Source organism: Homalodisca vitripennis, chromosome X (genome assembly GCF_021130785.1).
Source record: "Homalodisca vitripennis isolate AUS2020 chromosome X, UT_GWSS_2.1, whole genome shotgun sequence".
Classification (NCBI taxonomy): Eukaryota; Metazoa; Arthropoda; class Insecta; order Hemiptera; family Cicadellidae; genus Homalodisca; species Homalodisca vitripennis.
In genome coordinates this window covers 31,290,630-31,318,474 of record NC_060215.1, presented here as the reverse complement: position 1 = coordinate 31,318,474, position 27,845 = coordinate 31,290,630, and the positions used below count along the sequence as shown (strand labels likewise).

Here is a 27,845-nt window from a genome sequence, read left to right as displayed (position 1 = left end):
TGAGACAAAAATCACGAGGCCAGTGATCGTGTCACGTGTGGGGATTTAGCACTAAGCGTATTTAGTGCGCTTTATTAGTGATGCTGAAGAACATTGGTGTCTTTAATTATAGGCCGTTGATTGGACAAATGAAGTATATCGCCACAGTTAGCCAACAGAAATGAGTTGTACGATCATAAACTACAGGCTTGATTTCGGACACAGAAAACGCTCGTTTGGACATGAAAAAAGCAATAAAGAGGGAAACGCAGTTCTTGAACAGTAATTTCACTAATTAATCGTAGGACGGTTTACGAGCACTGGATAAGTGGAATCGTCTGTATTCCAGGAGCAATAGGAGGTACTAAAGAAGGGAATATGCACAGCCTTTGTCTCATTTAAATCGTATCCTCTTTAATTAAAAATTCCTTTCCTGGGGGAAGAACGAGGGACTTATCGTTAGACACTCCGTCCGCTCGTTGCCGGTACGTGTGCCAGCACTTGCAGTTAGCGCTTGCAGCGCTTAAAGTGTGGGCAATTGGTGCTCATAAAGGCTCCTTGAATAAGCCGGCGCAATTGTTATTTCCACACAAGGAAACCTCTCTCTTAGGTTCGACGCTATAATTTAACTATTTCTTTCGCGATGTTGTGGAAAAGAACTTCTAGTCTCTTTTGAAGAATTTAAATGCCTCTTGACTTCGTACAAGTATCTCTCTAACTACTGCGTTCGGCGCGGGAAACGTTTTAAAAGCCTAGTTTAGGGACGCTTATCATTATTTTCTTCCCGTAATGATAACCCTTAAATCGTTCGCCCCCTTATTATGATAGTTGCCAAACATCCCGTAAGAACAGGAGAACTCCCCTGTAAGCGTCAAACCTATTGTAATTGTTGGTTATCTTTAAAACAAGTTTTCATCAAAGCGCGCATTTATATATAAAAAAACTAAATTCAGTTTGAATTCGATAGGTATAAGTCCTTGTAAAATATAAAGGAATGCAACCTTTTATAGGTTTAGTTAATTTCTTTAAATGTTAAGTAACGACCTTCAAGGTGATTATTCTGAAGGCAGAAGAATACAAATTTGTTCGACCATTCTACGAGACATTTTACGTACCAAATCAGGTAACATGGACAATTTTGTAAGCATGGCCAAACTATCACGATTAAGATAAAATTGAGATTTTTACAGTTCGTTTACGAATTGTAGTTTCAGAAAATGTCAAGGATTTTAATGATTTAAGACATGGAAAGTACATTTTTTATTAAATATCATTCGAAAACTTACACGATCTTTAATTACATATTAATTGTTATTGTTACAAAATATTTAACTCTTCTTTGTAATATTTCATATAAATAGTAAATTTGTTATCTTTTCTTAAGCCGGGTTTGGGCTTGATTATGTGACCAAAATACCACTTTAAATACCTAAACTCAACATGAAATTGTCAAAATAATTTTGTATATTTCCCACACAAAGAACAAAAAACATCTCTCAAGACTATGACACTACGGAAATTGGTCGTCCCTGTGGGGGTTAATATTGGATGGGAAGTAGCCGTGTATTGGGGAGTACAGTGTAGCAGGTACGTCAGAGGTACAGTGTCTGTAGTCATACCAGGGATAGAGCATGGTACAGACAAACCGTAGTATCACAGCACGGCGACTAATCTAAGCGGATTTCGGCTGGGAAGTAGCCGTGTATTGTGGAGTAATTACAGTGTAGCAGGTACGTCAGAGGTACAGTGTCTGTAGTCATACCAGGGATAGAGCATGGTACAGACAAACCGTAGTATCACAGCACGGCGACTAATCTAAGCGGATTTCGGCTGGGAAGTAGCCGTGTATTGTGGAGTAAGTACAGTGTAGCAGGTTACGTCAGAGGTACAGTGTCTGTAGTCATACCAGGGATAGAGCATGGTGCAGACAAACCGTAGTATCACAGCACGGCGACTAATCTAAGCGGATTTCGGCTGGGAAGTAGCCGTGTATTGTGGAGTAATTACAGTGTAGCAGGTACGTCAGAGGTACAGTGTCTATAGTCATACCAGGGATAGAGCATGGTACAGACAAAACCGCAGTATCACAGCACGGCGACTAATCTAAGCGGATTTCGGCTGGGAAGTAGCCGTGTATTGTGGAGTAAGTACAGTGTAGCAGGTTACGTCAGAGGTACAGTGTCTATAGTCATACCAGGGATAGAGCATGGTACAGACAAACCGTAGTATCACAGCACGGCGACTAATCTAAAGCGGATTTCGGCTGGGAAGTAGCCGTGTATTGTGGAGTAAGTACAGTGTAGCAGGTACGTCAGAGGTACAGTGTCTGTAGTCATACCAGGGATAGAGCATGGTACAGACAAACCGTAGTATCACAGCACGGCGACTAATCTAAGCGGATTTCGGCTGGGAAGTAGCCGTGTATTGTGGAGTAAGTACAGTGTAGCAGGTACGTCAGAGGTACAGTGTCTATAGTCATACCAGGGATAGAGCATGGTGCAGACAAACCAGACAAACCGTAGTATCACAGCACGGCGACTAATCTAAGCGGATTTCGGCTGGGAAGTAGCCGTGTATTGTGGAGTAAGTACAGTGTAGCAGGTACGTCAGAGGTACAGTGTCTGTAGTCATACCAGGGATAGAGCATGGTACAGACAAACCGTAGTATCACAGCACGGCGACTAATCTAAGCGGATTTCGGCTGGGAAGTAGCCGTGTATTGTGGAGTAATTACAGTGTAGCAGGTACGTCAGAGGTACAGTGTCTGTAGTCATACCAGGGATAGAGCATGGTACAGACAAACCGTAGTATCACAGCACGGCGACTAATCTAAGCGGATTTCGGCTGGGAAGTAGCCGTGTATTGTGGAGTAAGTACAGTGTAGCAGGTACGTCAGAGGTACAGTGTCTGTAGTCATACCAGGGATAGAGCATGGTGCAGACAAACCGTAGTATCACAGCACGGCGACTAATCTAAGCGGATTTCGGCTGGGAAGTAGCCGTGTATTGTGGAGTAATTACAGTGTAGCAGGTACGTCAGAGGTACAGTGTCTATAGTCATACCAGGGATAGAGCATGGTACAGACAAACCGCAGTATCACAGCACGGCGACTAATCTAAGCGGATTTCGGCTGGGAAGTAGCCGTGTATTGTGGAGTAAGTACAGTGTAGCAGGTACGTCAGAGGTACAGTGTCTGTAGTCATACCAGGGATAGAGCATGGTACAGACAAACCGTAGTATCACAGCACGGCGACTAATCTAAGCGGATTTCGGCTGGGAAGTAGCCGTGTATTGTGGAGTAAGTACAGTGTAGCAGGTACGTCAGAGGTACAGTGTCTGTAGTCATACCAGGGATAGAGCATGGTACAGACAAACCGTAGTATCACAGCACGGCGACTAATCTAAGCGGATTTCGGCTGGGAAGGAGCCGTGTATTGTAATATGCAGCGTACCTGGACGATTATCGACCCACCAATGCAGCCACCCGCGACGTTGCCGAGTCGACTCTCTGCGCTGTTGCCATTCCGTGCACACACCACTCGTTCCTTTCCTGCTCTGCTCTCGCTTCTTGCTCCTCTGTTCCACAATCCACATTAGCCGCCGTCATAATTATCTCGTAAATGTTCTACAGCACTCCCGTCGCGTAACTATGCGTTGTACCCGACGGGTTGTCATACAAGCAATGCCGCGTATTTCTCCGTATTTAGCCGTGTCTTCATTCGGAACCCCCGTGTATTAACAATAAACAAGAATTTTCGAGGAACTCGTTATCGCTTAATATTGTACAGCAATTGAAATAATAAATATTCCATTATATTCAATAATCCAATTAGTTGTTTGCCAATTTACCCATCTAATTCCTTTTTATCGCGACTAATGCTGCTTATTACATACAATTTTTATTTCTCATTAAAGCAAATACATTTCAAGTAGATCATTAATAATAATGGGATGTCTGTCTTATGCATTGTTCGTATTGTCCAGGGAGAGAAATTTCCCCTTAGTCTGATGGTTGGTATTAAAAAAATATGAATTGTGAAAAAATGTATCATTTGGAATTGGTGAAATTTCCCTTCCATTTTGACTAGCGCCAAAGCTAGCGTGACTGGCAATCGATTTTCTTCCAGCGGGTAATTCCTTTATTCATTTCACGAAAAAGCAGGTTGTGTTCTTGTACAATGCAAATTGGGCCTCGCCTCCCTCACTACTATATAAGTGAGCTCTCCAGGGCGATTTTAGCTCATTATTTTAGTAACAGCAAGGAATAATTTTCATTATTACTAGTGTCTGAAGTGAAGTTTTCTTTTAAAACCGATACAGTTTTCGTAATCGATTGAAGGGCATTGAAAATAAAATCGGTTGTTTCCGTCATATTTTGAAATTATTCCTATATGACGAATCATGAAATTCTTAAAGAAGTAATTACTATACTGTAATTAAATCCATTTAACGTAGAAAAAATTACCTTCACAATGCATTATAAGCCGTTACTCTTATTATCACGGAATATACGCATCCATTGATTTGATAAGGTTATGTGGAAATCCGTACAGTTTGAAGTAAAAATACTAATATGGATCAGGAATGACTAAAATGTTCTTCCGGAAACTGAAAAACTAAGGTTACCTACCACTCGTTGTTACTGAGAGAGATTTTCTGAGTTTCGGAGCCGGTATCAGTGACAAAGTAACCCCTCGTGCTAAAGCCCACTACACCGAGGGGTGAAGGCGGAAAGGTAGGGGATCGAAAAACTGATTAATGGTTTTGGTCGTAGCAAAGAGGTAAAGTACTCTGCTCATTTAAAATGCAATAACATATAACTGGAAGCGTAATTAATTGTATAAATCGCAGTTTAAATGGTTAAGCCATCAATGTTGATGTTGGAAATACAGTAATCTATCATGTAATTAGGTTTTACATTTTGACCACTGCCAATTAGTCGCATTAGACAAAGCTGGTCAAAATAACAGCGGACTAAAATTGTATGATGTTATGTTGCGGTAGGTCATTAACAAAGCCGTGGCAGTACACTAATACTAGCAACCGTCATAATTTACTCTATTTTATACAGTATTGGCTAAGTGCAGTTACATTTTCCTAATTACATATCCTAATGAAATAAACACTTTTTTGAGCATTGCTTAGTTAATTGTTAGTTGATCAGAACTCGCAATAAGATAGCACTGTTATGTTGATAGTTTATCAGAACTCGCAATAAGATAGCACTGTTATGTTGATAGTTTATCAGAACTCGCAATAAGATAACACTGTTATGTTGATAGTTTATCAGAACTCGTAATAAGATAACACTGTTATGTTGATAGTTCATCGGAATTGGCAGTGAGGTAACACTGTTAACTTGATAGTTCATCAGAACCCGCAATGAGATAGCACTGTTCAGTTGATGGATGAGAACCTCAGAACTAGCGATGATGAGGTTTGTTAATGTTAACAGTTAAAAGTTTTTCACAGTACAGCCGTTTATTCGTATTTCATTTCGTAGAGATACAGTATTGCTTCGTTTCTGTTGGGAGTAAAATAAACCCTTGTTTAGAGTGAATAAAAAGATTCTTTTTTTAATTTCAACATTTATAATAAAGGACGAATACGACAACTTATGAGGGTGTTGTTTAAAGTGACTCTAAATCTTAGCAGTGGGAATATAATGCATATATAAATTATGAATGCATTTGGATTAGTTTTATTTTTCAAATATATAAAGGGTGTTCTTAAAAGCGTAGGTTAACTATCGGAGGTTTCATAAAACCCTAGACCGATCGGTCGTGCATCTTCTCATTCCTATACCGATTGGTCGTGCATCTTCTCATTCCTGTACCGTTCGGTCGTGTATCTTCTCATTTCTATACCGATCGGTCGTGTATCTTCTCATTCCTGTACCGATCGGTCGTGTATCTTCTCATTTCTATACCGATCGGTCGTGTATCTTCTCATTTCTATACCGATCGGTCGTGCATCTTCTCATTCCTCTACCGATTGGTCGTGCATCTTCTCATTCCTGTACCGTTCGGTCGTGTATCTTCTCATTTCTATACCGATCGGTCGTGTATCTTCTCATTCCTGTACCGATCGGTCGTGTATCTTCTCATTTCTATACCGATCGGTTGTGTATCTTCTCATTCCTATACCGATCGGTCGTGTATCTTCTCATTCCTATACCGATCGGTTGTGTATCTTCTCATTCCTATACCGATCGATCGTGCATCTCATTTCATTTGCCATCACTGACGATACTTGAGTGCTTTTTTATTTTTGTGACTGTATTAAGGATGAAATTTGGACAGCACTAACAAAAATTTCAAAACTAGTGATTTTGAACTTCTCCATAATTATTAAAAGGGTTTCTCTGAAACTCTGACACCTATTGACTTGGATATGGAGGATCGTTGATCATAATATAAAGTTGTTTTCGTCTAAACCTGGAACAAAACGCTGCCACTCAATCACTAGGAGACCGATCATTCGAGAAGGCTGAAGCTTTAAAGCACGACCTCGATATTTGTATGCTGGATACTCTGATTGCAAGGGTAGGCTCTCGGTCTTCAGCAAGTGTTGGAATCGGGGACAGCACAATTAAACTGGACTACACAGGTCTTCCACACTCATTCTGAACACATTACTCTCATACAGCAGGTCTGGACCATTCTTTGAAATCTTGACAAAAACTACCAATGGCATAGATAAATGAACGTCCAAATATTTGTAACACTTTTCGCCTTACCAAATTATAGTTCTTTGTATACTATTAGTAAAAGGCGATAGGAGGAAAAGAAAGCAAAGTAGACGGCTTTGGTAGATTTTGTGAATTACTTGGGAGCCACGGGAGAGTTTATATGTCAAACACAAAGCTTCATCCTGGCTGATGGCGATCGAACTTGTTTGTCGATTATAATCGAAAGGCGTCTTGCACCCATACCCTACCCTACTTCGTACCCACACCCGCGCTAGAACCCGCAGTCTAAGGTCGGTCTTATCCAATCAGTCCAGACCTAATTAAATATAACTTTGAGTACTTTGTATACATGTCTAGCGAACAGCTGGTGTCTCAAATGCAAAACACAGCGTAGTAGACTAAACATATTACTCATGTTTATGTAGCAAGTATACATACTCGTCTCAATGTAGACGGTTGGAGCTAGTGATATAAAATTTCCAGGAAGTTACTTGGGAAAGAATGTCCTAGGAACATTGCCCGGAATATTCCCAAAATTTATAAATTCCCAGGAATTTACGGGAATGTATGATTTCCTCTTAAAATCATAGGTCATTAGGCACTCCAACTGAAAAAAATCTAAAATATTAATATGAACATATAAATCAATTATGAAAGCGTCATATTCAAAAATATAAAATCATACAAGTATTAATTCCTTTACATCAATTTTAAAATTGTGATACTTGCGTTCATCTTTAAATGTTATCGAATACCACATGATTGCTTGGTAGATTACTACCAACCATGTTTTCTAGTAGCAAAAGAAATTATCAAATTTTTAAACCTATTAACATTTCTTGAATATAAAACAGTACAAAATAGTCTCAAATTACTAATAGGCCTTTTTAATTAATAAATTAAACTGTAAATTTAAATATTTCTATTTTTAAATAATTTTGATTATTTAAATTAGATTTGATAGATTCACTATTTCTTCAGATCAGGTCTTCCAAGAAATGACAAATTTGTCTGTATTAACACTTTATTGGCAATTATTAAATTGTGCACAGTAAATGAGTGTAGGCTAGTTGTTATGTGTTAATAATTAGTTTTCATCATCTTCATCTTCCATCGCATCATTACGTCCAAACTCATTTTCAGTTTCTTCCATGATGAAGTTTTTGCCTTGGTATATCACAATATTTTTGAATATTTGTCTGTATTACTGATCATTTGGAGCATATTCAAAACTGTTTTAACACGAAGTAAACCTAATTTAAATAAGTTATTCCATAAATTCCCTCATTTTGGGAACTTATAAAGCCTTCGGGAAGTTCCCTGGGAATATTCCCATTAATAAATTCCCTTCCCACTGGGAATATTCCCGGCTCACATCACTAGTTCGAGATATATTTAGTTTTAACCATCGATGAAATAATACAAGTCGTGGCTTGGTAGTAATAAGTATACTCCTAACTTAATCCGAATCACCGGTGGATAGACTATTATCCCCAGAATTCTTACAACTTTTCCTTATTATCATTAAAAGTTGGTTGTTGAGGTAGTTCATTTATGAGGTGCATGGATACACAGGACCTTGCCACTCGGAAAAGTGATTTAAAGCCAAGATATTAAGTATAAGTCACTATGTGCTTGTATACAGCGACTACTATGGGGTATGCTGTCAAAGAAATTATCATCGTCTGTTTTACTTCTGATGTCACTTAGTGCATCGTCTGTTTTACTTCTGATGTCATATAGTGCATCGTCTGTTTTACTTCTGATGTCCCATAGTGCATCGTCTGTTTTACTTCTGATGTCACATAGTGCATCGTCTGTTTTACTTCTGATGTCACTAGTGCATCGTCTGTTTTACTTCTGATGTCGCATAGTGCATCGTCTGTTTTACTTCTGATGTCACATAGTGCATCGTCTGTTTTACTTCTGATGTCACTAGTGCATCGTCTGTTTTACTTCTGATGTCACATAGTGAATGAAACGATTTAATAAACTTTCCATCAACACAATACGTACTACAAGGATATGCTTTGAAATTTTAGCCATTACTATATTCATTAAAAATCCTTCAGCGAGTTGTCATCTTGGGATCCATTGAACTGATGTAGGAAGAAATTTTTTGAATGGCTTTAAAAACCAAGCCTGTGAATTCATAGTATACTGGCCCTTATTTTTCATCAAAGCGTTATGGGGAGATTAAGATAATGAATACGCATCAAAACGCTTTTTTGTAAAGCGTTTAGTTTTTAGTATTTCAGTGATGAAGTACAAAAAAATTGAGATTTTCCCCCTGAATAACCTTATAAAATATGTATAAAAGCGTTTAGGGGCCTATTAATTATGGGCGAACACAGCCCGTTATTAAGAATAAGGGCGTGAAAGTCCTTGAGGTTTAACATTGTTCTTATGGGACTACAATCAAGATGACCGCCTCTTAAGACATCCTGGAATGTTCTTTACGTCGGTGTTTGTGTTCTGTCTTGTTTATCAAAGTTTGCTGTTCCTGTGTTTTAGGGGCGCAGGTATGCGAAGAACCTAATTCCGTATAGGAGTATTGGGTTCGTTACTCTTCCTTCGGACTTTTTGAGGGGCAGCAACGGAAGGAGCTCGGCGTCTAAATATACGGCATGTTTAAGTGTTTGGCCAGTGATTGGTTCTTCAGTTCCTCTTGATGGGTCGTAGTGGAGAGGAAATGGAGCTAACAGATAGTGGCCGTGTGAAGAGATCAATGGGGAACGGGCTGGGGGAGGCTGTTTGCCGGCAGCCACCTGGGACCGGGCTAGCGGAGCTATAGTAACATAAACAATCGAGCAACGGCGTTAGTAACAATATAAAAGCAACAAATTTTAGACAAAAGTGGTATAAAAATAATAAACTGTACGATGATCACCGAATTTAATCCTCGCGTATTGGGGTGCCCGCGTTGAAATGATTTTCTCTTAAAAAACTCATCAAACATGAAACGAAATAAGTGGAAAAAGAAAGTAAAAGCACTGAAACAATAATTATGGGTTTCACCTTATTTTATAAGTTACTTAATCGCAATATGCGATTAATAACTTAAATCTCATAAATAAAAATGAATCGCTAAATTTGTTACTAAGCGTCAACCTCGAGAACTGCTGGACCAATTCGGCTGATAAAATATTTGTAAAATATTCTTTGAAATCCGAGAAAGGTTTATATGAAGAAAAAGGTCGGAAAAGCTTTCCGAAAAAAACGGTAATATTTATGCTTCATAATCTGAATTTAAATGCCACCGAACAGCTGTTGTCACTTTCAGTAAATGTTGAAACATTTTGTTTACATTTACATTTTAGAACAGTGCTTGATCAGTAGTGTAATGGAGACCGCAAAGACAAAGTTAATGTCTAACTTTTGCTCCATATTGTTCAGTTACAAGCATAAAGCACTTACACATTGGAAATGATATTTAAACACTGTTATAAAACCTACCTTAACGAACAAAGGTGTGAAATGTTTTCTGGTATGCAATAAATACAGTAAATTAGTAAAATAAAGTGTGCTGTAGTTTTGTTCAAAAGATATCGTTCATTATATTCCGTCACAGTTGAATCTCAATATGTACCTAGTTAAGGGAGAAATCCCGTGTCAAGTCATATTTGATATTAAACATGAAACAAACCATTTCATTGCTTGAGCTTCGTCGATTGGAAATGTCAGAAGAGTTATGAATGCGACCGGGGCGTCTCAAATAGACACAGTGTCTTTAATTATCGACATAGTTTTATGAGATAGATTTTCTCATGACAACCTTTGACAGGCGAGATATTCAAAGTCGAACTTTGATCAAAGTTTACCCATTACACTGTCAACTGTATCGTCAAATAGATTTGATCAAAGCCCTTTGTCATAGAACTAGTATACAGAGGGCACTGGCTGGCGACAGCTTCTGCACTGAAATCCTTCAAGGGTCTATACGTGCGGGCTATCAGACTTGTAGAGGTGACCTTTCATATTCAATTTCTTTATCACTTTGATGTACAGTTTTATAGGATTCATATTCCATTTTTTTAATAACATCGTCTTTTCATCGTTCTGCATCACTCGACTGGGGGGTTTTCAGTTTGTTGTTTAAGGAAAGGAATTGACATTTTCATCATTTAAAATAAGTTGACTATGTTTATGCTTTATTGTTCGTGCCGATACGTCGCTCATAAAAGAGTATTCAATCTCTTCCTCTGTGCAGTATATCAATCTTTCACATTTTTATGACAAGGTTTTGTTTTTAGGAGGAAAATGTACGTAAAAATTGTTATATTCATTAAATATCCGCAATGAAGTCTGGGATTTCGTATTAAAATAGCGTGATCGTTACAAACTCTCATGCAATATCGGTATCTTTTAGAATTGACACTTTAGTGGTTTGTGATACGAAAATATAGTAGTGCGACAACTAAGGAAAGAAATATAATGAAACGAAAATCATATAATAAAATAAAAAGAATAAAGGTTGGGAGTTCAGGTGTAATGAAATATACCTTATTGTGTGTACATACTTAGGTAGATTTAGCCCCTATATATGGATCTATTGAGTGTTCCGAGCTTACCTATATGCCCAACACTGGGAAGTGTCAAATATAGTATTATTAACGATAAGACCTGCAGATGCTGCGCATATTCGAGCTTAGCGACAATCTGTCGATATTTTGTACGTTTCGGGGAGGGGTGTCATGACGTAGCTGCCGCTTACGATTCTGAAACCTGATGGAGTTTACTGTTGCGAAGGCCCCAGCCTAACGCTGTTATTTCCCTTCCCTGCCCTCGCCTATTTAAAACGAATATCGGATTACTCCAACCGGGCGGACCAAGACATCAGTTCAGCAATATTCGATAGCTGTCCGCGGTGAATTTGCCGTTCCGTACACCAGCGATAGCGTTCAAAAAACCGGAATACAATAATTATGCGCTTCCCTAGTTCTCGTCTCTGTATCCCTGATTGTTTTCTGTTGTTTGCCAATGACGCAGTGTAGCGGGTACAGCGGTTATCGCAAGATAACATAATCAAGCAACGTCGAGCGTGGCTGCTGCTTGGATGGATGGCCGCTGAGCGATCCTGTCCTTGCAAGCAGCCCGCCTGCCTGGCCATTTGTGGTGGTTCGGAAGTCACCTTTACGCCATTGGTCCCCAGGTTAAGTGTTGAAGAGGGCTTCTCAGCCCTAACTTCACCTGGTAAAATAAGACTACTGTACTTTACTTTATAGACAAGAGAACAGTAAGACCGCTGTTCTGCTAGAGTTGTACATTTCCCTGTGCTTCCCCCCGCATCAAATTCTCACACTTGACGAACGATTTTCTCATTAGCAATTCTGGCCAACTGGAACTAGGATTTAGTGATGCCAACTGTTGTGACCGGACTATTAGTAACTACATTCGGTGATCGGTAGCAATGAAGGAGCCAGAAGGTGTTACAAACCTTCACTCCTATGAGTTAAAATATAATTGTTAGGTTGGTACGTCTGTTTGAATAAGTAATTCCGATAATCAAGTCAAATTAAACTTCCACCGCAAAATTCTTGGTACTCAACGTTGTGTATGTACCGCCTCTCACTAAATTCCCCTCCTCAGACTGAGCAGTCTTAGTTTCAAAAGTAATCCAGATGTGCTGTGGATAAAACTAACCCAACGTCAGTATCAGAACTCCTCCGACAAACTTCGAGTTATTGCTCCCTGGATAAAGGAATTATCGTTATATATGATTAGTTCAGAAAAAAACACAATTACAATATTCGCTTTAATTTCATAGCCAAATTGTGACTTCATGATTTCAAAATAATTTTCATTCACGAGTATATAAGAAAGTTGGCTTCTTCATTCACAAAAACAAGTTGTAAATTGTGTCCTGATCTTTGTTCCTCTTAACATAATAATAACAATTATTGGTTGGTATAAATGTTCGAGGCTTACGGTATGTATCTGAAACTGAACTGCTTTATAAATGCTGCAGTATCCATCCGTAAATACAGATCCAAAGTTATTCGGCTGGTATAAACTTTGAGCTCTCACGAAAGATTGATGGGCCTGCGTCAGGACTTTCCACTCCGGATGAAAGAAATCAACTAGAAGATATACTCGATGCTGCCTCCTAAAACATTACTTAAGTTGAGGACTAATGCAGATCAGTACATTCTACAGTATATTCTTTCACACCTGAAAATTGAAGTAGTGTTCTGCTGTGGTTTACTGGACTATGTCTATGTGGTTCGAACCAAACGTAAAAATGTTGATCTGTTTGATTGGTTAATGAACGATACCATGGACCTGTCTTCTTAGATAGTCATAAAACTACGCTAGCTTTAAAATGAATTCCTCTAGGTTTTTAGACAAAAAATTGTTCAAGTTAAAAAATGAATAACATAATGTGTGTGTTTTTTTTAATATCTAGTGGTATAAAACCGAACAGAAACATAATTATTTGTACATAACAACTGAATGTAATTAGGTGGGTGGAGGTGGGTTTTTTCCTTAATGAGAGAAATTTACGGATTGGTGCTTCACGAAATATTTCCATTCTATCTGCTTGCCACCTATACTGTCATATTTGCTCATTTGCGCAACGGTTATGTTTTCTCCAGTTGACAGCGTTTTATGACGTGGCAACTGACCATCTCGTGAACCAGATCTGAAACAGCCGTTTACTCTTGTTGGCATCGTGTTTATTACATAGCAACTGACCACCTCACGACCCAGATTTAAAACATACCCGTTTACTCCTGTTGGCAACATGTTTATTACAAGGCAACTGACCACCTCACGAACCAGATCTAAGACATGCCCGTTTACTCCTGTTGGCATCATGCCTATTACATGGCAACTTACCATCTCACGATCCAGATCTAAGGCATGCCCGTTTACTCTTGTTGGCAACATATTTATTACAAGGCAACTGACCACCTCACGATCCAGATCTAAGGCATACCCGTTTACTCTTGTTGGCAACATGTTTATTACAAGGCAACTGACCACCTCACGAACCAGATCTAAGACATGCCCGTTTACTCCTGTTGGCATCATGCCTATTACATGGCAACTGACCATCTCACGATCCAGATCTAAGGCATGCCCGTTTACTCTTGTTGGCAACATATTTATTACAAGGCAACTGACCACCTCACGATCCAGATCTAAGGCATACCCGTTTACTCTTGTTGGCAACATGTTTATTACAAGGCAACTGACTATCTCACGATCCAGATCTATGGCATGCCCGTTTACTCCTGTTGGCATCATGCCTATTACATAGCAACCGACCATCTCACGATCCAGATCTATGGCATGCCCGTTTACTCTTGTTGGCAACATGTTTATTACATGGCAACTGACCATCTCATGAACCAGATCTACAACATTCCTCTCCTGTCAACTACCTGCGGCGCGCTTTGAATATCCGCCTCATAAAGAAGACCTGTACATACCCCTATCTCTGCAATATCATATTTGTGTTATTAATTCAGCATTATTTAGGCATTTATGCTACAATAATTAAAATACAGCAGTGGATTACATTTTGTTTCAGCAATAAAACAAGGGGCTGGCGGCAGTATAAATCCTCTTCGATCCTCAGTAAGCATGGTTGCAGCCCAGGACATGTTGATTACTTATTTTATTGAAAAGTTAAGCTAATTTACACTTTTAATGTTAGTTGATGACTATAGTTGGTACACATATGACTAGAACTGGCAAACATACGACTAGAATTGTTACACATAGGACTAGAATTAGTACACATAGGACTAGAATTGTTACACATACGACTAGAATTGTTACACGTCGGACTAGAATCGGTACACACAGGACTAGAATTGTTACACATACGACTAGAATTGTTACACGTCGGACTAGAATCGGTACACACAGGACTAGAATTAGTACACATACGACTAGAATTGTTACACGTCGGACTAGAATCGGTACACACAGGACTAGAATTAGTACACATACGACTAGAATTGTTACACGTCGGACTAGAATCGGTACACACAGGACTAGAATTAGTACACATACGACTAGAATTGTTACACGTCGGACTAGAATCGGTACACACAGGACTAGAATTAGTACACATACGACTAGAATTGTTACACGTCGGACTAGAATCGGTACACACAGGACTAGAATTAGTACACATACGACTAGAATTGTTACACGTAGGACTAGAATCGGTACACACAGGACTAGAATTAGTACACTTACGACTAGAATTGTTACACGTAGGACTAGAATCGGTACACACAGGACTAGAATTAGTACACATACGACTAGAATTGTTACACGTAGGACTAGAATCGGTACACACAGGACTAGAATTAGTACACATACGACTAGAATTGTTACACGTAGGACTAGAATCGGTACACACAGGACTAGAATTAGTACACATAGGACTAGAATTGGTACACATAAGACTAGAATCGGTACACATAAGACTAGAATCGGTACACATAAGACTATAGTTGGTACATATATGACTATAGTTAGTACACATTACACTGTAACCATTGTGAATGCCGTGTTGGCTATGATATAGATCGTACCTCAACTATCACATGTGATTTTGTATTGTATAAATGAGGAACTCCGTGTTCTCTTATTGGCGATACTCTGGTTCTTTTACTAATCTTAACTACAGAACACACCGAGTCTGGAAGTTTGTCGCTAAGGTGACGGAATGTTGCCCCAGCGACATGCCCCTGTGTGGTTTTCTTGGTGCCAGACACATTAATTCCTTTGTTCTCTTTCGTGCTCTGTATATGTTATGTTTGCGGTTTTAAAATGTGTTTTGTTCGTCTTTGAATATAATTAGTGATAAGCTTTGGTCTGTTAAAACCGAGTCGCTTACTTAAGTACATGGCCTGGGTACACAATGCTTGTATATTATAACAATCTTTATAAGTGGATGTTTGAAATAATAGTTTGATCATATATCTGTCCAAAAATGTAATTTTATTCATGAGTAGTTCTTTTGTAAAACTGAGACCGATATAGCACCACAGTTAAGTGTTTAATTAAATTAACTCGTTGCAAGTTGAATTATACACTAATTATCCGAATTGTATTATCTGAAATCGGATACTCGCCTTTGATGTAATATTTTACTTAAGTTATTGGTTTTATATTTGGCTCGTTGTAGCGTAATACGCTGAGTGCACTTTGTGTGTTTTAATCCATAAGCTTTTGACTATTTTTTCAAATACTGTTAATATGTTGTAGATTAAATTCTCTAGGTTAGGTGGAGTTTTAGTCCTTTTTTTATTTTTATCCGAATACAAACAGAATAAAAGTGAGGTTACAAAAATGAACGACTGGTCGGATTGTGATGTTCACCATTATTGGATAGAGATTGTAAAAAAAATTCGACATAAACTTAACAAATTGTGAACAATATCAGTGCTGATGTAATCGTAACTTTTATAGTGTCATAATCAGACGCGAATGTGCATTACATATGCAGTAGTTAATTAAATTAGGTGTTGTTCACTCGTAGGGAAATGAGAGTAATAATGTAGTTTCAAATTTCGAGAACATAGTCGTTACTTCATTGGGGACATAAGCATTTGTACAGTTCGATCTATTGTTGTATAAAAGGGACGATAATTGTAACGCAGTTCAACGTTTTGTGAAAATCGTAGAACGCGTTTTAGCCACATGGGATATTCGTAGCCGTAGTTTCAATATTAGCTTTAGTCGCCGTACGTTGTTTTCGAATCTCATGAAACAATACTACCAGCTAATTTAACATTGTATAAAAACCATAAGCATTTTCATGCAAAGGGATTAATAATAAAGGTGTAGTATGTTGGATTCGTTAGGGGTTTCTTTGTGAGGCACAGGGGACTATAATAGCGATTTTACATTATTTGTAAAACTAGTCAGCACTTCAAACTGTATCTGTAAGGGACCGTTGCTTTGCAAGGAACAGGGGACTATAATAGTTATTACGCTATTCGTGAAACTAGTCAACACTTCATACTATCTGTAAGGGACCGTTGCTTTGCAAGGAACAGGGGACTATAATAGTTATTACGCTATTCGTGAAACTAGTCAACACTTCATACTATCTGTAAGGGACCGTTGCTTTGCAAGGAACAGGGGACTAAAATAGTGATTTTACTGTATTCGTGAATCTAATCAACACTTCAGACTATTCTGTATGGGACGTTCGTTACCTTGGGACCGAAATTTGCTGCTGTCAGAAATCGACGGCGATAAAAGTGGAGTGCCCTCCAGAGGAGAGCTGCTTGACCTTTCCTCGACAGTCGACACTTTCCTCATTCCTATTTGTGTTATCCAAAACACATAGATCTTAATCTGGATGTATAACAACTCAAATCTAACATGGATATAGAGTTTGAACCGCCTAGTAAAATGTGTGATTATGTTATAGTGGTATGTGTACAGTACACGCGCGGTATCTACTTATGCAAAATAATGTAGAAGAAACGATTTGATTTCCCAAAACTTGAAGTCTGATGGAGATAAAAATAACTAAACCTTTCCTTGAGCTTACGTTTGGTTCGTTCCTTTACGCGTAGTTTAAAAAAAGGCACAACTGCAATCATTACTATAAGCTAACAATAACATTATGCTAATCACAACTTTCACCTGTATTAACACTTAGAGTGCTAATCCCGTAATTTTACGGAACGGCGAAACTTCCGAAGAATGCTAATCCCGTAGTTTTACGTGGTTGTCATTGCAATTGGTATTATATTACATAGTCCGTATTTAAACGGGTTTTGCCTACTCTACAATGTTATATGGGTTTTTAGTAACACAATTCACCGCTAGAAAGCGTCAGATGTATTGTATGAGCTTAATGACAAAGCAACTTCGGTCGCGTTGTTTACGTGCCGCTGACGTGACGTTCGTTGCAGCCGGCAGTCGATGTCGCAATCATGGCTTCTCGCAGCTTGAACGACGTTGCGATCAGTGATGTATTAGATGAAGATAGTTTTATTGGTGTAGATAGTATTTTTGACGATTCTGACATTGATCCTGATTTAATGGAAGAAGATTAGACACATACTTCAGGTAAGAATAAGTAACTCTATTTATCATATAAACATCAGTCCAAAAGTTTGGTTATGTTATTGTTTTCGTGAATCAAACTATAATTTGTATTATAATAAATTAACTTTATTCAACTAATATTTTATTCTTATGAATAAAATGAAAATATATTCATATTTTTACATAGTATATTATTATGTTACAGATGCTGAAAACAGTGCTGACAGCGAAAGTGATGCCGACGCATCAATATGACGGCATGTTTTTTGTCAAAAAACTACAAAACATAAAAACATGATTTGTATTATTCAAAGGACAGTTTATATTTGTAAATGGGTCATTGTAAATAATTGTATATATGCTTAGTTTAGTAAGTTAGATAAAAAAACTGTCTCAAAAAATATTTTTTTTTCCAAAAATATATGTTTTTAAAAAAACATTTTTATGTGTAGTTTTTTAAAAAAACCACTAACAATCTCACGTTAAAAGAAAGACGAAAGTAAGCTGAAATAAGGGATGTAAGCATTTTTCTCATACCTTAAATACTTTTTTTTTTAATAAATTTTTGAAAACCACCAAAAACGCCCAGCATTCTACAGAGTTACATGTCATTTAGGGCCAGCACTCAAAGTGTTAATTATGTTTGTCACTTTTGGTATGTTGTCAAAAAGTTATGGTTTTGATTTTCCTTCAATATTTTTTAAAATTAGTATTGTAAGTACTCGAAGTTGACGTCTGGACTAACGTTCAGATTTTAGTGAACAAACTTTAGAAAAATACTGAAAAACTCGTATCTAACAGATGCCCATGAAGTTGTCAGTATTTAAGTTGGTATTTATTTTTGTGGTGGTATTAAAATTAGAACTGATGACGAATTGGGGGTGGTGAGGGAGTCTCCACTTCTCGGCACCGTGGAGAGAGACGACCTTGAGATTTTCTCTCGCATGAACAATGTTAAATCTCCCGTTCTTGTATGTCCTTATTTTCGATCGTATCTTTACGGGATATTTCTTGTCTTAAACTGTTTACTAATACGTACCCAAACGCTTTTTATAGAGTTTATATTTTATTAGTGTTTAAATAATGCAGTACATTTTTTAACTTTTCCCTGAGTCCAAACAAAAATCGGGAAAATTTCGGTGAAAAATGAAAAAAAGAGTTTAGGTGCTCATTAGTTGTATATTTTAAATGGGGCATATTCCATGATTCTGCGACTAAAAATAAGGGCGTAAAATTGTACTACTCGCATGGGAAAAAGCTCAAGATAATTTTATTACAGACGCCTATGCTACAGGGAATGGGAGACGTTCGGGGTTCTACAAATTAAAATGTTTAGAAAGTAACTTAGTCACACTAAAAGTGTAGTCAATTTTAAGTCAATTTTATTTTTTGTGGTTAAAATACGAGAGTGGTTAAGTTTTTTCTTCTATAAAAATGTTTTTTCCAAAATGTCAGTGGGCCATAATTTGGAAACTGTATATTTTGAAATCTTTGAGAATTGAAAACCTACAATTTCGGGAGTCGAATATGACGTTCAACCGGATATTACTCGATTCGCTAAGGAAATGGAAATTGGGAGTGCTTTTGGCCGAGCGGTCTAAGACGCTAGACTCTTGAGTCTGAGAGTTAGAGATAGTGCAGGTTGAATCCTGTCTGTGACCGTAGCACTTTTTATCAGTACCATCGACCTTGTACTGTGTTGACTCTCCCCCTTATTCTGTTTGATAAGATCCTCGCACATGCCAGTGGCCCATGAGGACGGGTATGAGGCTTAAAGGGGGATCGGCTTCTACTAAAAAAAATGAAAAATATCTCGGATAAAAAGATGACAACCTATCATAACTATAATTTGAATTACGTACTTGTGGTATTGTGCACTGCGTGTGTTGTGTCCTCTATGTACTCATGGTGGTGTTCTGTCCACAGGTGGAGGGGGCTGACAATGCAGTGGCTCTGGATCTATTCCTTGCTCGTAGCCCTAATCGACACGGGCAATGGTCTTGCTCGAAACAACTTAGGTAAGTGTTCCTTACAGTCCGATCCTTTCGTGTATCCTACATTAAGTTGTGTTTAAAGCGTGTCACACTTGTTTCTGACACTTACTGTACCGGTAGTTAGGTCTCACCAACGAACACATCACTACGCTTGGAGATCAAAAGAATCAGGACGAAAGTAGTATTTAAAAATATTTCTAAAATTGTGGTTCAATGTAAAGCGATAAACCTTCGCTGGAATTACAACGTATTCAATAGATTCCTCATTATTTATGATTCCACATATTATAAAAGTTTGAACATTGCATAATTATTGTTCATAAATAAGTTGTAACATATGTGGCTCCATAAGTTACATTTATTTACACGTTTATTGTGAACTTTTATTACAATTTTAAAGGAATCTTTATGCTTGTACCTTCTGTTAAGGTAGTTTGCATGAGCTGCAAAAGTCTTCAAATTGTAATAAATAAGTATAATTTTGAGAACATTCATAATTTTTGTATTCGCAAGGGGTTAAACTCAAATTTTACATTTAAACCTCAATTGCTAAATTTGGTTACTCACTGTCAAAACAGTAGAGTTGTCTGCCAGTGTTGGTTAGAATCATGTTAGAATTATTAGAAGTTTCAAAACAATAGTGATTGCCGTATTTAAAGTATACATTCCTTCTATTGATAGGCCTACACGCCTCGGGTCTCTTGGCGAAATTAAAGTGAAATGCGAGGAGACAGAAGGGTTATAAAGAATTTGCATTTGAATGAAGGGCAAGGTATACGTGGGCTAAAAACGAACCGAAGGAATTTTCATTGGAAAGGGGTTCGACGGGAATGCTGCCTTTTCAAAAGTACGCGCATAGAAAATTGAACTGGGACGACCCCTTTAGAATTGCAAATGTCCATCAACTCCTGGAGAATCCGTGCTTTCTTGGCGTGCATATTATAATGTCAAAAATATTAAATCGTCAAAATTTATGTTTGTAGATTTTTTAAAAGATACCTTTTTTGAAATTCTAACAATGTGCTGTTTAAAAGTATATAAAAGCACATTATTTCGCAAAATATATTTTCATTTTGTAGGCAATTTTAAACTGTACAATAACTACAATTGTGACAAATTTAGTAATTCTTATTGTAGTTAAAAATGTATTTATTTTATTTTGATTAATTTTGAATGTTCAATCCGGAACTTTACGATAAACAATATTTTTTATTTTATATAAGATGTAAATGTTATAAAATCCACAGAATTCATACATGTTACAGTACAATTCTTTGTAGATAAAGACTTATTAGTTCTATTTTAACTGATTATTGGCTGATCGTTAGCAAAGCCTATCATTTGAGAAGCTGGAAATATTTCATTTCTATATGTCTATCCATCTCCATGATTGTTCCGGACGATATTTCGAAAATGAACTAATCTATAGACTTGTAAGTTTGAATGAGGCGTCATTTTTGTATCAGCAACACTGAGTTTAATGATGGTAGGATTTGGCTGAGCCTTAGCGAATACGTTTACATTGGTCTTACGAGTAAACAAGATGACAACGAGAAATTGGAGAATAAGTAAGTTTGTAAACCAACTGAGTACAATCATATGGGGTTTCAACACGTGACATTTTTTTTTATTCATAGAGGTAAAAGCAAAAATAGTGGAGGGAAAGTCAACGTTATAAATTGGTGTCAATATTTGTTATCAGGGCACTCTTGTGTTGTAGTGCCCTCCCTGCCCCATAACCTTTTTTATTTGAACACTAGTATGAAAGCTAACTAATTTAAAAAAGAATGTATCGTGTGCCAAGATATTTCATCCATAAAGTTAACTTAATTTCTACATTTACAAGAACGAGTTGTATGATTGTGCATGTCTAACCATGGAATTTGGCTGTGCGTTATTGAAGCGTATTTATATCTCAGTAGAAATGTTGCATACAACCTCAATGAAGCCTGTTTCGCGACACGTGGTGTGGCGCACCATACCTCGTAAATATTTAATTCAGAACCATTAATGCGTTAAACGTTTTATTTTGTCAGATTCTGTTATATGCCCCCAACGCTTAAACTTTTTCAATTAACTTAGAACATTGTAAAACGATGTAGTTGAGTAACAGAACTAACATTATGCCCCCAACGCTAATTTTTCATTTACGGATGATTATAATGAATTACAATTACGTATTATATCCACCACACCCCTACATTTCTCCAAACACAAAAAAAACAAACATTACCAAACAAAAACTAAACTCTTTATTGAAAAAACTCACAAAACGTGTTTTTATTCTTGATCACACTCCGCCACCCAAAATGCGAGTGCCTCCGGAGGTGCTGCCGAAGCCCGCGCTGATGTCAACGAAAGAAAAACATCCCTCGAGATAGTACCTATCAGTAAAATATCTAATTCTAGAGGGGATGATCAGAAATATAAATTGAATTGTAATGGATAGGCCATTATATACCGTGTAAAAAACTTAAATAATCATGTGATGCCGCGCGGCCTGCCGCATTCGGGATTCTCGAGAAAGATAAGATAATAGCGACAACAATACCGATCGCAATACCTGGAAATGCTTGTTGATTGATGGAATGTTAGTTCTGTTACTCAACTACATCGTTTTATAACGTTCTAAGTTCATTGAAAAAAGTTTAAGCGTTGGGGGCATATAACGGAATCTGACCTTTTATTTAAGTAATGAAACTAGCATCTGCAAGTACAAAACATTTTAGTATCTCATTTACTGTTCGTTTTGGACAACGTCCACCATTATAATAGTGTCAGACTTAAAAAGTATGTTTGAGTCCTGGCCATGATCGAATCAGTATAAGTGCTATCCATGTTATCACCAACCTATCCCCCTTTCTGTTTGATAAGATCCTTTCGTATGCTTATATACTAAGGGAAGGGATACATAAAGAAATGCGTTTATTTTTCTCATTTAAAAACATGTAAATACTGTATACAACAACATAACGATTAAAAAGAAAAGTATACTAACACAAAAAGGAAAAATCTTACACTTTGCAAATATAAAGATTAATATTAGTTTCTCTTGGAATTAAATTTTTTTTTAAACTTGTAACATTTTTTAAATAAAGGACAGTATGGCTTAGTTATTCTTAAATACTGTTGATTACTGAGTTTAGGAGTTTTTAACTAGAGTTGCCAATAATAAGTCCAGTGTTACTACTTAATATGAAACATTTATAAAACGTATCTTAAAGGAAAAAATATGATTGCTGACAAAAAGTGGAAAGGATGATTATCATTACATTTCAATGTTGTAAAATTTGTATGGAGAACTATTAAACTAGATAAATTATAAACGTATGAATGACCCAAAATAAGGTTGATAAGGAAGACAGGAGTTTTATAAATCCACTATTAATCTACAAATGTATTCGCCGTGTAAATATTTAAAGGAGTCTGTGCTGTAGTATAATTCGAGGTGAGGAGTTTGCTAACTGTGGCATAGAGGGGTTGTCGTCGCTTGATCTGTTATACGCAGCCAATACCGTGCTCTTCAATGTTCAAAGGGTAAACTCAAAGGTTTCCTTTCAGAGCCCGACACGTATTCAAGTGTTTCCCGCTGCCGCTACAGGTGACTACTTAAACTCGACATTACGATGTTATGTCGACTGCCAGTAATGTGCGTGTGACGATCATCATAATTCTTTTTTTCTTCAGGATTTATTACTTCTCACGTCTTGTGTCTCGTCTTAAAATATTGTTTTACACTTCTGTACACGGTCGATGCTATCAAAATACGTACACTTATAACGTACTATTGTACGGAACACGACATTATACAGTCGTACAATATAATATATACGTCACAATGCACTGTACAACGTAGAAGATTATATACATTTATAAAATAACCGCAATCCATAAGGAATTCCAGGTCATGTTTTAACATAGTAGATATTGTATGTTATACACAAACAGAGATTACACTATCCAAGCTAGAAATACATTTCTACCATAATATCAGTAGGTTATTGCCGACAACACCAAACAATCCTTACAGTGAACAATTAAAATTGTAAAACATAAGCTGTGTCAACAGTTAGAGGGAAACAACTGAGGAGTGATCGTGATCTCTGTACTACGTAGACAAAGGAACAATTGGAATTACGGGTATTCAGGGTGCCTATTTTAGTGACGCGAGTAATTTGCGTCTTGTACAGTACAGTGTCATACATACTTACCTTTATACTTTAAATCGGTGCGGCATCAAGATGATTCGCGTGTGGAAGAGATGATTTACGCGTCCTCCACACAGAGTTGGTGCGTAGTCAAGGTGATTCGCTTGTGGAAGAGATTATTACTCGCGTCCTCCACATAGAGTTGGTGCGTCGTCAAGGTGATTCGCTTGTGGATGAGATTATTACTCGCGTCCTCCACATAGAGTTGGTGCGTAGTCAAGGTGATTCGCTTGTGGAAGAGATTATTACTCGCGTCCTCCACATAGAGTTGGTGCGTCGTCAAGGTGATTCGCGTGTGGATGAGATTCATATTCGCGTCCTCCACATAGAGTTGGTGCGTCGTCAAGGTCATTCGCGTGTGGATGAGATGCACACCCGCGTCCTCCACAGAGATGTTCTGAGTCGTCAAGGTGATTCGCTTGTAGAAGAGATTATTACTCGCGTCCTCCACACAGAGTTGGTGCGTCGTCATGGTCATTCGCGTGTGGATGAGAATCATATTCTCGTCCTCCACATAGAGTTAGTGCGTCGTCAAGGTGATTCGCGTGTGGATGAGAATCATATTCACGTCCTCCACATAGAGTTGGTGCGTCGTCAAGGTCATTCGCGTGTGGATGAGATGCACACCCGCGTCCTCCACACAGATTTTGTGCGTCATCAAGGTGATTCGCGTGTGGATGAGAATCATATTCGCGTACTCCTCACAGATTTTGTGCGTCTTCAAAGGTATTCCCGTGTGGAAGAGATCATTACCTGTGTCCTGTAAACAGTTTACCTCAAGCCGATCCGATCCTGAACCCAAAGCAGATGCAAGTTTTCTCGTAGATAACATAAGATATTTGAACACGGTGTGTAGGTATCTTAACTACCATTAAATGAGTAGCTTGTTGTAAATATATGTATTCAGATACAGGCCCGGCCAAGTGTCGGGCCCCAAGACGCACTGTACACTGTGTGCAAGTGCGACCTCTGCACACGGCTGACGACACTCGCGCCGCGGACAAAGAACCTCATGTTTGTGCGATCAATGGCGCGGGTCGGCGCAGATCGGGAAGTGAATCATGATCTGTATCACGGTATTGATTGCGGGATCGACCTTCACCGCGAGGAAGGCCATTGTAATTGTGCTGCCATTGTGCTGAGGCCATAATGCTGCCCCGGCCCCTGCCTCAACCCCGACCCCAACCCTAAACACATCAGACCACTCTCTCAACTGTACCGTGAATCACATTGAAACTCCTACTCGATACTCCACGGCACGCAAAGCGCCGCGGCGCCGCACAATTGGAACATTGGAACGTCCCCCCACGCTTTAGTGAAATGGGTTTTAGAGCCTGACAAAGAGCGCTCACGTTTCCAAACGCTCCTCAGGATCCAGATCAAGCGATTGTGGTCTTGGATCGCCAGTGAGAAAATACCTATCCCGTGGCCTAAAATTTCCCCTTTATTTAGTTAAAAATCCATTTGTATATTACTTAGAACTAGCATAGTTATGGATAAACCCTATTAAACATGTCAATTTGAATAATTCACGATATTCATGATAACAAAATGTAATGACGAATAAATTCCCGCTGCTTAAGATTAGCCCGCCTCTGACCTGACGTGTAGCGTATTAATACGCTCTCTAAAATGCAATGCCTTTTCATAATTTTGGAAACACGGCACTGACAGAAGTACTTAACTTAAGAGGGACATCATTGTAGCCAGGAATGAAAAGGGATTATTTTAACGCGTCGCTCACTCTGTTTGAACGACAAAAGTAAATACTTTATTGTTTTATGTGTTTGTGCTGCTACGGTTATTTTTATTTTAATCGGCATCGCTGAACAAATGTTTATCACAAATTTGTTTTGTTTTTTTAACGGTTTGAATCGGACCGAAGATGGACGAACCCTTCAACATTTGGAATACGTATAAATGTAGGCCCGATCCATCTTATTGAGCAACCGTTTTTTTTAGGAGGTCACCGTACTTATATTACCCAATATTACCGCCGATATACATATTTTAAAACTTTTTATATGTTTACAAACACAAGTGTTTCTTTTTGTTTTTTTTAGTTCAGGTGGGCCTATGTTAGTAGAAACGGGGTGTGAAAACCTTAAATTATTTGCTGTAGCTGACAAATAGTTGAAATCCGTCAACATTTGTTAAAGAAAAGAGCAAATAAAAGTTTATAATTATTGAGTATTTATATACGTATTTGCCTTAAAATTGCAGAGCAACTAATATAATATTTATAATTTATTTATTTCCTCAATCAAGCATTACAAGAGTGCATAACAATTACAATAGTACAAACTTAACTTAATCTAAATGCCAAGTCTGACCAGTATACAATGCAGCCGGCTATACTAATATAACAATGATATAAAAACACAAAAAAAGCTTGAAGAGAAAATAAAGGAGAACCTCCAAGGGCAAGTCTGTGTTGAGGAGCAATTAAAATTAAAAAATTAAAATATGCTTAACAGTAACACTTATAAAACAATTTTATTGTGAAAACAAAAAATAAAACTCCCAAACATTAAACAATTGAAATTTATATTGCATTACTGTTTTCGTTTGTCAGTAACAAATAGCCACTAGGTCTACATACAAAGTGTGATAAAACAATAAATACAATCAAAATAAAAAACAAAATAAAAGTAAGAATACATTGCAAGCAAGGCTTAAAGATCTCATACCATGTTTGTTTACTAATTAATCATTCAAGAAATAAGTCCGGTATTTTTCACGATCAGTCTGGAAATCCCGATGAATACAGTGTATTAACTTGATCCTCTTTCAATGTGAACAACTAGTGTTTTCGATCAATAGTTTTCAGGATTTCAACTTGCTTGAATAGTTGTGATCACGTGAATACAAGCATTTTAAATAGCTTACCGAACTGGTTAAAAATTGTCCTTATTGCCTCAAACATCAGGAATACTCGTTGGTAGTTTTCGCTTGTTACTGCGACGGAGTGATCCTAACTCATTTTAACGAGTGTCTTCGACATTTCTGTGGGCAGCTTTATTTACGCTTGTGAAAATGTTACCTGAACATATGTGAAGATGCGGTTATATTACTGAAAAATATTGAAGGAGCGCCTGGTGGATTACATAACTCGATAGAAAGTCGAGTGTACGAGTCTTTCTCTCGCATTGTTTTTTCGCTGCGAGAGAAACAGTCGGCTCTCCAGCGTGGTGTCACCAGAGGCAGGTTTTCTGCGCCGCAAATAGGCAAGGCTAATGTGGCAAAAACGAGAAATTGCGCGTGTTGCTTGGTCGGAACATGGCATGAAGTTCAGACTAGAACTAATTCTCTCCTTACAGTAGTATGAAGTTTATATCCCACCACCGTATGTGACTATGGCCTCGATCTGCCCTGTGAAGACAATTCTAATAGCTCATTGTGACAGCGCGTTTCTTCCGGACAGCGACAGATAATCTTTAACTGTGCAAAGAACACAGGTGACAGGACAGTTTTGCGCATCAGCTGCACCGTCTGTAACCTTCTTTGTGGGGCTACGCTGTCTGTCACCGCTATATTACGGCCACAGATCGCTCAGTGCACACAGAGCGGCAGTACACCATCGCCATGTGGGGCTACGCTGTCTGTCACCGCTATATTACGGCCACAGATCGCTCAGTGCACACAGAGCGGCAGTACACCATCGCCATGTGGGGCTACGCTGTCTGTCACCGCTATATTACGGCCACAGATCGCTCAGTGCACACAGAGCGGCAGTACACCATCGCCATGTGGGGCTACGCTGTCTGTCACCGCTATATTACGGCCACAGATCGCTCAGTGCACACAGAGCGGCAGTACACCATCGCCATGTGGGGCTACGCTGTCTGTCACCGCTATATTACGGCCACAGATCGCTCAGTGCACACAGAGCGGCAGTACACCATCGCCATGTGGGGCTACGCTGTCTGTCTCCGGCAGTCC

At 38.2% G+C, this 27,845-nt stretch overlaps 1 protein-coding gene across 5 annotated transcripts in view; it reads left to right on the top strand.

Moving 5' to 3' along the window:
* LOC124368883 (latrophilin Cirl-like) overlaps nt 1–27,845 on the top strand; it is a 248,354-nt gene that overhangs the window by 54,711 nt on the left and 165,798 nt on the right. For all 5 annotated transcript variants that reach the window (XM_046826375.1, XM_046826373.1, XM_046826374.1 and 2 more), the window contains exon 2: nt 19,628–19,719. In XM_046826375.1, the coding sequence (XP_046682331.1) occupies nt 19,644–19,719 (76 nt within the window). In that variant the 5' untranslated portion in view covers nt 19,628–19,643. The remainder of the gene's footprint in view (nt 1–19,627; nt 19,720–27,845) is intronic.